The sequence below is a fragment of the Carassius auratus genome, chromosome 4 (assembly GCF_003368295.1).
Source record: "Carassius auratus strain Wakin chromosome 4, ASM336829v1, whole genome shotgun sequence".
NCBI classification, from domain to species: Eukaryota; Metazoa; Chordata; class Actinopteri; order Cypriniformes; family Cyprinidae; genus Carassius; species Carassius auratus.
The window spans coordinates 19329665-19339385 of record NC_039246.1 but is presented as its reverse complement, the minus strand read 5'-3'; the positions used below and the strand labels follow the sequence as shown (position 1 = coordinate 19339385).

The 9721-nt window shown below is 37.5% G+C and overlaps 1 protein-coding gene and 1 long non-coding RNA gene across 5 annotated transcripts; one reads left to right on the top strand and one right to left on the bottom strand.

Moving 5' to 3' along the window:
- Positions 1–808: 808 nt before the first annotated feature.
- Positions 809–5579, top strand: LOC113061731 (src substrate cortactin-like). Of its 2 annotated transcripts, XM_026231123.1 has the most exons (16): positions 809–963; positions 1572–1655; positions 1811–1884; positions 2288–2417; positions 2658–2768; positions 2858–2912; positions 3010–3120; positions 3213–3323; positions 3442–3552; positions 3751–3806; positions 3893–3962; positions 4121–4269; positions 4477–4605; positions 4879–5041; positions 5187–5258; positions 5426–5579. In XM_026231123.1, exons 2-16 carry the CDS (start codon positions 1572–1574, stop codon positions 5557–5559), a joined length of 1560 nt encoding a protein of 519 aa, XP_026086908.1. In that variant the 5' UTR covers positions 809–963; the 3' UTR covers positions 5560–5579. The 2 variants fall into 2 exon arrangements, with proteins under 2 accessions (XP_026086908.1, XP_026086917.1); XM_026231132.1 differs by lacking the exon at positions 3442–3552.
- Positions 5580–6652: 1073 nt separating this feature from the next.
- LOC113061741 (uncharacterized) lies at positions 6653–7501 on the bottom strand. 3 transcript variants are annotated; one of them, XR_003278416.1, is made up of 3 exons: positions 7248–7501; positions 7081–7166; positions 6653–6999 (listed from the first exon to the last, which is right to left on the bottom strand). It is a non-coding gene; the product is annotated as an uncharacterized LOC113061741 (long non-coding RNA). The 3 variants fall into 3 exon arrangements; XR_003278415.1 differs by lacking the exon at positions 7081–7166 and having other exon boundaries at positions 7248–7288; positions 7374–7501; XR_003278414.1 differs by lacking the exon at positions 7081–7166.
- Positions 7502–9721: the final 2220 nt, after the last annotated feature.

Below are 9721 nucleotides of genomic sequence, written 5' to 3'. Positions count from 1 at the left end.
CTTTTGATACTTAATACTATTTATGCAATTATTATGGTACATTAATGAATTAAAATATGTAATATATTTTTCTCTAATATTTAGTGTAATATAAGTAATAGAAATATATATATTTTTTCTTTTTTTTTAAATAGGTGTCATTAATGGACCATAATAATTTAAGTATTTAAAATTACAAGTATTTAAATTCAAGTATTTAAGGTTAAAACAGAGAAATAGGGTTTTAAAATTCCAATGCAAAGAGGCAAATAAGAGTTATTTTGTGGTCAGAAAAAAAAAATCATTTGTAATGCCATGGTTTACCCACTAGGTACTTGTATGGCTCTTTACTAAAGATTTTGAATGGATATTAAGACATGATTAAACATTAGATTTTTAATGAGACATTTAAAAAGTGAACTTAGGCTTACATCCTTTTTTAATTATACTCGCATAATTACAATGAATTTATGAATGAATTTAATACAAGTGTAAAATAGTGCTAAAAAGGCATTCAACTGCATTCCACAAAATGTTTTATCCCCTTATTTTTACAGTATATACACATGAATTTATATTAAACGGTGACCGACCTACAAAAAAAATAAAATCTAACTCCAAGCTGAACTTAAAAGTTGGCAACTCTGGTCTGAATCTTATATTTATTAAATGTTATATAGACGGAGATAATTGAAACACAACATTTCATACATATAAGAATCATAATGCTTACATTGCATATGAATTCATCTGTGTTTTGAGGCATTAGGATCCAATTATGAATTAAAATGAGTTTATTCTAAGCTTTAATTGAACGGGTCACAAATGCAGAGGAAGGACTCAGCTGCGCGTGAACGTGCCCACAGCTGCTGCTGCTTCTTGTGCACTCACTCGAGCGCAGGTCTGATCTGCCCCTTCCTCTCACCCCGACACTGAAATAAACATTTACCGGACAACAATTCTGGACAATAAAAGCATTCAAACGTGAGTAACCATTGTTATCCGTTCATTTAGTTAATAACAATGCATCAAAAAAAAAAAAAAAACGCAACAACTTTGATTTTAATCAGGAAGTGGTTGATACATCGCAAGTTAGCAAACTTAGTCGTTTCAGGAAGTCAAATGTATATATTTCTGTACATTATCTGCAGGTTACTGTGCTTGCATAAAAGTGTTTATGGTCTTGATTATTGTTGAAATTCAACTGTGAAGCTTTTTAGTCATGAACGTGTAAAGATTTCCATCTGCTGTTCTAGAAAAATGAGGAACTTGCAAAGTGCATCAACACTTGTTTGGTTAATAAAGACATTCTAGTTGAACTAATTTAGAAGTTTCCATAAAAATGTGGAATTACAGCTATAGCTTCAACCTGATGTTTTCCTCTCTTGATGATACACAGCAGAACAATTGTAAAATAGTCAACTTGTAGCTTTACTACAAGAAGATTATAATCAGTCACTACATTAATTCATACATCATATCTGTAAATATTTGTTTTTTGAGGCATTTTGAACAAAATTCATTCTCTGTATAGTTTGTGCATAAGGAAATGTAACATGAGCCGTGCAATCTTTGCTATTCTCTCTCTACAGATGTGGAAATCTGTGGTGGGACATGATGTTAATGTGAAGGTGGAGTCGGAGGGGGACGACTGGGAAACGGATCCCAATTTTGAGGTAAGCAGACCTACCTGAAAATAAATGCACAACTCTTACGTCCTAAGGTGCTAATCTAAATGAGTTGTTAAGAGTTAGGTTTTCTTGAAACATAACACTTTTTTTTAATTATTATTCACTATTATTTTATAAATGAAACTGTGGCTGTGTACCAGAATGATGTATCAGAGCAGGAGCAGAGATGGGGTTCCAGAACCATAGAAGGATCAGGTCGAAAAGAACACATCAGGTAACAGTTAATACACATGCAGATGATACATGATATAGAAAAGTTGATTTGAGATAAGATAGCGGGTTGCTTTAATGGCACCATGTTGCATTGAACTGAAAGCACTGCTACAAAGAGTGTCACACTCTGCATAGAAGAAATAGGAAGTATAGAATTGCTGCCGACATGAGTTGCATTTCCAAATATGGACTGATCATTTCAAGCATAGATCATGTCAGAAGCGGAATAAGATGTTGCAATGACACACTGCATTTGAAATATGACACATCTGTATTATTTACAGTAATAACGTTAAAAATATAAACGTGTCGCAGCATAAACAAGTGCTTAACAAAAATGCCGTTACATTCCATAGCAATATGCAGCATGTGGGAGCATGCAATGTGCCTGTGTTTGTGTGTAGCATTGCAGATCTCAGGCAGAATGTGTCTCGGGAACATGAGGTGGTTAAGAAGAAAGAGCTGGAGCAGGGCCCTAAAGCCTCGTACGGCTATGGAGGGAAATTTGGAGTTGAGAAAGACAGAATGGACAAGGTTAGACTGTAAATGAACAGGGTTCTGGCGGGTTTGAAAGTGACTTCTGTGTGAAATGTGTTTTATATAGTGCTACACTGTAGACAATATACCTCTTTTTGTCCTCTAAATTCACTAATGAGAACCCACTTCACGTCTAAAGCCTCAACACAGTAGTGCAAACTCTGCATAAATGAATATTCAAGCTTGCTGTTTAAAAACACATCGCACCAGGTTTAATGTCAGTGGAAATTTTCCCAGGGTGCTTTAGGGCACAGCTATGTGGCGGAGGTAGAAAAGCACTCATCCCAGACGGATGCAGCAAAGGGTTTCGGGGGGAAGTTTGGTGTACAGAAGGACCGTGTGGACAAGGTTAGACACGCTCTCATGCGAGTGTATAATATAAATAAATGGATTGATATTTGACTTGTTTTTCCTCTTTTATCACTGATTTCTCAAAGTCTGCCATGAACTATGAGTATAAGGGTGAGGTACAGCAGCATGCGTCTCAGAAAGGTACTTTTCAAACAAAGTTCAGGCATTTATATTCTATGCATCTTCTCTTTTTTTTTCTGTGCTTCGTGTAACAATCACTTTCTTTACTGTTCATAAGATTATGCTAAAGGTTTCGGTGGCAAGTACGGTGTGCAGAAAGAGAGGGTTGACAAGGCCGCAGTCGGTTACGATTATAAAGGCGAGACTGAGAAACACCAGTCACAGAAAGGTCTGCATCCTGGTCCTCAAGCCATGCTTTGGACTCATTTTGGTGGAAGAAGAGTTTATAAAGCAAAATGCTGTTTTCTGAACCTCTCGCAGACTACGCGAAAGGCTTCGGGGGGAAATACGGCGTGGAGAAAGAGAAGGTTGACAAGGCTGCTCTGGGTTACGACTATAAAGGAGAAACAGAGAAACATCAGTCGCAGAAAGGTCAGTTCAATCTCTGCTGTTATATGGACCAACATCCTGGTCCTCGATGCTTACAGTTGCCCCCTTTTGGTGGAAAATGGTTTATAAAGTATAATTGTGCTTTCTGAACATCTCACAGACTATGCAAAAGGCTTCGGGGGGAAATACGGAGTGGAAAAAGAAAAGGTTGACAAGGCTGCTCTGGGTTATGACTATAAAGGAGAAACAGAGAAACATCAGTCGCAGAAAGGTACCAGAAATATCACTTGACTAATGGAAAATTCAAAACCCACCTTCATGTTTATTCTTATGCATTAGTGTCACATGACCCGCTATCTATTTCTGAACGTGTGAGCCCTGGTGTTTAGCACCACAAAATGTGATGTCTGCAACACATTTTTGGTCCATTTTCCATAATACCAAATGTATATTTTCTTATCGATTTCAGACTATGCAAAGGGTTTTGGAGGACGTTATGGAGTCGAAGCGGATCGCATGGATAAAGTATACATTTCACATGAACTGTGAAGCATTATTAGCATTATTATGGTTTCCCAGTGAACGTACACAGAGTTATTTGTTTTCCACAGAGTGCCGCTTCATTCAGTGATATGGAGTCACCATCCTCATCTTATGAAAAGCCTCAGGCTTTTGAGGCCTGTGAGTGTTTGCTCTCCATATACACGTGGAAATGTTCCCTTTGAAGTGATTGCTTTTGAGCAGGAAAGCAGTGACATTCATGTATTTTGAATGTGTTGGTAAAGGGTCCATATACTTTGCAGGAACTCAGCAGATTCTTGTCTTTCTGGTGTTTACAGCCAGTGTAGGAGCTGGAAACCTTAAGGCTCGCTTTGAGAACATGGCGAAGGCCTCAGATGAGGAGAACAGAAAGAAAGCAGAGGAGGAGAGAGTCAGAAGACTCGCTCGAGAGAAGAGAGAACGGGAAGAGGCACAACGCAAACAAGAGGTTCACATTTGTCTTAATACCCATAAACACATATATATATGTAGAGAGAGAGAGAGAGAGATATGCTCGCTACACTTTTAACAGAATGCATGATAAATATAGATAACCCACACACACCAACCAACAAACCAACCAACCCTTTCCTTTTTTAATTTTTTTTTACACACTAATGAAAACTCTGTAATGCTGGTCATCTTCTCTCTTAAGGAGCAGAGCAAGCGTGAAGAGAAGGAAGAGATCCAGAGACCACCACCAGTTCCAGCATCCCAGAATCCCCCAGAGACGTTCAGAAAACTGCCTGAAATTCCCAGAGATGAACCCGAGGAAGAAGCTCAGGCAATCTTATATTAGCATTGTTTGATGCACTCTTTAGAGTTATCTAAGTCATGCCTAAGGACTGTAAAACTATAGAAACTTATCTCGGACCAGTAAGCAACCACCTTGTAAAAACGATATAACACCCTATAAGCAAGGGCCTCAAATTTTCTTCTGTAAATCTAGTTTAGTTGTTGTCTCTTCTGTTTCAAGACAAGTAACGACCTGTCAGAATCATTTTCAGGACATATACTGAGGTAATTGATCATCATCTGCTCGGTGTGTGTGTTTCAGGTAGAGGAGGACCCTGAATACGAGGAGCCTCCGTTACTGCCGCCCCGTCCAGCTGACCTGATCGAAGAGGAAGAGGAGGAGGAGCAAACTTATGCCGAGTGTGAATCTGCCCCTGTACCCCAGGAAGAAGATTATGAGGATATTGGCTCATATACTACTGCAGGTTTAACACACATTGATATTTACGAAGTGTGTGCACTGTGAGAATCAAAGAAAAACCACAGATGGTTCTACGTGTTCTACAACCGCTCTAAATGTTTGATTGCCAACAGCTGGATTTCCTAATTCCTTTTTGGCTTCTTCTACAGCTGCTGATAATGACTATGAAGAACTAAGTGGGGCAGGACGTACAGCCACGGCCATTTATGACTACCAAGGAGGTACGTTAGAGCCCTTACAGTCCACAGCAGCTGATTGATAACCTCACTGACATTGTATTTTATTAAACCGAGTCCTGACTCTGCAGAGCTACGGAAGTGCTTACTGTCGAGTTTGTTGTTTTTGTTTAAACCGCTGTGTATTATGAATATCAATCATATTTTTGCAGAGGCCAGTGACGAGATCTCCTTCATGCCAGGCGACATCATCACTAACGTCGAGATGGTGGACGAGGGTTGGTGGAAAGGAACGTGTCATGGTCGCACAGGCCTGTTTCCTGCCAGTTTTGTGGAGCTCCAGTAGTTGCTAATAATCAGTGATCACATTTTTGTTTATTGGTCACTTGCAGGCAATTTTTATTGCATGTTTTATGATAGGCAAGTGCAATACGATATTACTAACATGTACAGAATGAAAGACATTTCAGATTTTTTTCATAAAGATTTTAGATTAAAATGTATATGATTATATACACCACTGTTCAAAAGTTTGGGGTCTGTAATATTTTAAATGTCTCTTATGCTCACCAAAATACAGTGACATAGTTGAAATATTACAATTAAATTTGTTTTAATTTTTATTATTTCAATGTATTTTTTTTAGCAGTCATTATTTAACGTCTCAAGTGTCACATGATCCTTCTGAAATCATTCTAATATTCTGATTTGGTGCTCAAAAAGCATTATCAATGTTGAAAACAGTTGTGCTGATTGATATTTGTGTGAAAACCATATTTCATATTTTGTTCACGATTCTTTGATGTATAATAAGTTCATAAGAGCAGCATTTATTTGAAATAGAAATATTGTAACATGCATGTTTCTACTGTTGCTGCTGATCAGTTCTAGTGCATCTTTTCTAAATTACAGTATTCATTTCAATATAAAAATACTGCCCCCAGACTTTTGAACGAAAGTGTATAAAAAACAAATTTTTTCGTCACAATTTTCAGTTACTTTTTTTTTTAGCTGATTCCCAGTCCTACAATAATAGATTTTTGAAAGTTCTAATATTAAATGTAATCTCCCAGATAATAGGATGTCAGATATTACAGTAATTATGAAACGTCGTTAATAGTTTTAAATGAGGAATGCCATGTCAGTTAACAGTTTTCTAAACCTTTATGCATTGAATCAGATTTACAAATGTGCCAATATATTGAATTGTTTGCAGAATTCAAATGTACTGTTATAAATAATTTTGGTTGGTGCAGAGATTAAATCTAAAAGTATACCATGCTGCCTAGAGACACACAAGCCACTGGCCTGGCTTATGCTTGTCTCTTTATTGACTCAATGCGGTGCAGTTTTGTTGACTGCAAAATAAAACTGAATCCCCCAGAAAGGTATATTGGATTTTTACTTCATAGTAAAGCAGACCTACAGAGTGAGCGATTGAAGTAGAGGAAATATGTGTATTTCACTGGAAGAGTCAGTTGTGTAGTACAATGCGGGTGATTTACATTTTTGCATAAACAGTCTGTAGAAATGTACAAAATGCACATGTAAATGATGCACAGCAAAGCTCCTGTAGAGCTGTCCGGCGTAATGTCCGTGCACAAGCAGATCAGTTCATCTACCAGGCCAGTCCCTTCTTTATCTTAGGTTTTCCTTTTGTAGCCATACGTTTGGCTTTCACCTTCTTTATATGCCTTTGGTTCATCCAGACCGGATTTCTTTCTTTTCTCTGCCCTCATCTTTCTCCTCCGCTTGCTGCGAAAACTTATTGCCATCCTGATGGAAACTGAGGAGAAGACAAAGGTAGTAACAAAATAACACAACACAATGTTTCTTTGATTTTTCCATGATCATTTTTGGTGTCTACCTTATTTCACTTTATCATCTCTTTATTAATTTAATATTATTAGAATTATTAGAGAAGCTCCATGAACTGAAGTGTTATTAAAACACCTAAAATGTGCAAATGTTGGTCACTCCATAAGCATAATAAAAACACATGACCTGATGACAAATGATTATTCATATTCTTACATATCTGTTATCCTGATGCCAGAGGCCGGTGTAAATAAAATCTGAAATAAGATGTTCGTTAACCATCTGACATATGCAAAAATAGATTTTTAATTCTAATAGATATCAAGGACAAACAACGCTCACATGCGTGAATACTACCAATACACGGACTTCAATATTTATTGCTTTGTTAAAGCTAGTATTTACATTCGCAGTGTGTAACTTAGTCTTCAGAACACCTCTGGATACGTGTGTGTGTGTGTGTGTGTGTGTGTGTGTGTGTACGGCTGCTGCTAAGCACATTCTTTACGACAGTTAAATGTATATTTTGTTGTTTTTTGCGACAAAACATCGCATGTTTACGGCTCGTGTGGTCGCGCGCTTATTCCAGTAGAGGGCGGCAGAACGGCGGCCTGCTTTTAACCAGCTTTTAACATCTTATAAACGTCGAAATACCAGGTTGGTTAAAATACAAAAAACAAACAAACATGGAAAAATGTATATTATAAATTCACAATGGTATCTTAAGATGTTCTCCCTCCGAAAAAGAGCTTTGTCTTCATTTAAAGGGGAAATATTTTCTCAATCTGTGTTTGTAAAAAGTCGTTTGAGACAACTCCATCCAGTGGCACTAACTTAGCTGTGCTGAATTAACCCCCTTCACCTTCCCAAACCACAGTAAACGTCTCAACAAGTGCAGGTTTCTTGACTGTTAATAAAGTTTGGTGGGTTAGCATGGCCCAGTTAGCCCCTAATGTCAACCTAATGTCTTTTGACATTAAAGATAAGTGAAGTGTTTTGTGTTGCAGTAAGAGCCAGTCCGTGATATCATGATTTCTTTTCCTGCGTCTGTATTGAAGAAAAGAATTATGTCAAATTACTTTTTTGAATTGTATTAAACAATTGGAGTAGACTGTCACAGGGCCTCGGAGGGGTGCACAAAAGGATTCAAGGGTGTCCGTAGAAACGCTAAGATACATGTGTATTTTTAATTATTATTATTTCAGGGCTGTTAAAAGTGTAAAACTGCTAATTAAGTTATTTTATATTTGGGAATTTTATTTATATTGAATTTTATTGCATATTACGTATTTTAATAATGTTATTGTATTATTATTTTTATTTATTTATTTATTTGTGTGTGTGTGTGGCTATAAATATACAGTGACTTCCATATTGGGACAGTAATGACAGAATTGCTTTCTCTGCTGTGGAGTCAAGACATCCGCAAATATGATTAAAACAAGACCACTACAGAATCATGTCACATTTTATTATTAGCTGTTTCAACACATACATTTGTTACCAAATAAAAATTACAGCACTTTTGGAGTTAATCCCACTAACTGATGTGAGCGTAAATATTGGGATGGTTTAATTTAAGGCAGATGTAAAAGGTTAAAAGCTAGTATTTAGTTGCAGATCCCTTGTGTGAGTCTGCGACCCATAGAAATCACCAAACTTTTGGTCTTTAATGCAGTCAATTCCAGCTGTTGCTTGTTTTCGGGAGTTTCTGTCATTAGTCTCCTCTTCAGCTGGTGAAATTAATGTTCAATCGGATTTAAATCTGGAGATTGATTTGGGCAATCTAAGATTTTACATTTCTTTGCCCTGGTAAAGTCCTTGACTGAACTGGCAGGGTGTTATGGGTCATTGTCCTGATCCAATATGAAGTGCTTTCTAATGAGTTTGGAGTCATTTTCTTGAATACTGGTAACCAAGATGATTTTGTACCCTTCCAAATTCATTCTGCTACTGTCTTCATGCATTAATTCATCATTAAAATGAAGAGGTCCTGTTCTAGAGACAGCCATGCATGGCCATGCCATGACACCACATCCACCAATCTTTACAGATAAGGCTGTATGCTTAGTATCATTTACAGTTCCCTTTTTTCTCCACACTTTTGCTTTCCCATCACTTAGATAAAGGTTAATCTTTGTCTAATCTGTTCCCCTTGGTGCTAACATCATTAGCACAGTTACAGTGGACTCCATCCAGCTTTCTATAAATAAATCCCAGTATTGTAATATCCCTCTCTAGGCCCACAACTCTTTGTAAGTAGATTTTGGTAACACCTCATAGATAGAAACAAACTAACAGAGCATAACCTGCAACCAGTCTGCCATGAGATCAGCAAGCACTCGCATCAGGAGTCAAAATTGAAAAGCCCATCTGCTGGGGTGTTCCAGTGACACTGCCCTTGGCAGTCAGCTGAGGTCTCTTTGCAGCGGGGGGAGTTGTGTACATTGTTGTGTGTTTTGATTCCCCCAATTATTGTTCCTTCAGTTAGAGTGACGTGGCTGTATGTGGATTAATTAAGTCCCAGGACATCATGTTCTGAAATGATCAGCATGCAAACGGCACACACGAACACACAGAGTCTGCGGCTCTCTTGGACACGCGCGTGCTCATTACTTGTATGTGTCCTCTTATTGGCTATCTGAACCTAGCATTAGCATTAACTGTGTAATTTAGCAAAAGTTTTTGTA

Bases quoted from the DNA above. Each gene is read 5' to 3' on its own strand.
- LOC113061731 (XM_026231123.1), top strand. From the start codon at position 1,572: ATGTGGAAATCTGTGGTGGGACATGATGTTAATGTGAAGGTGGAGTCG. The intron at 3,121-3,212 runs GTCTGCATCCTG...AACCTCTCGCAG, and splicing joins GAAACACCAGTCACAGAAAG to ACTACGCGAAAGGCTTCGGG. The intron at 3,553-3,750 runs GTACCAGAAATA...TATCGATTTCAG, and splicing joins GAAACATCAGTCGCAGAAAG to ACTATGCAAAGGGTTTTGGA.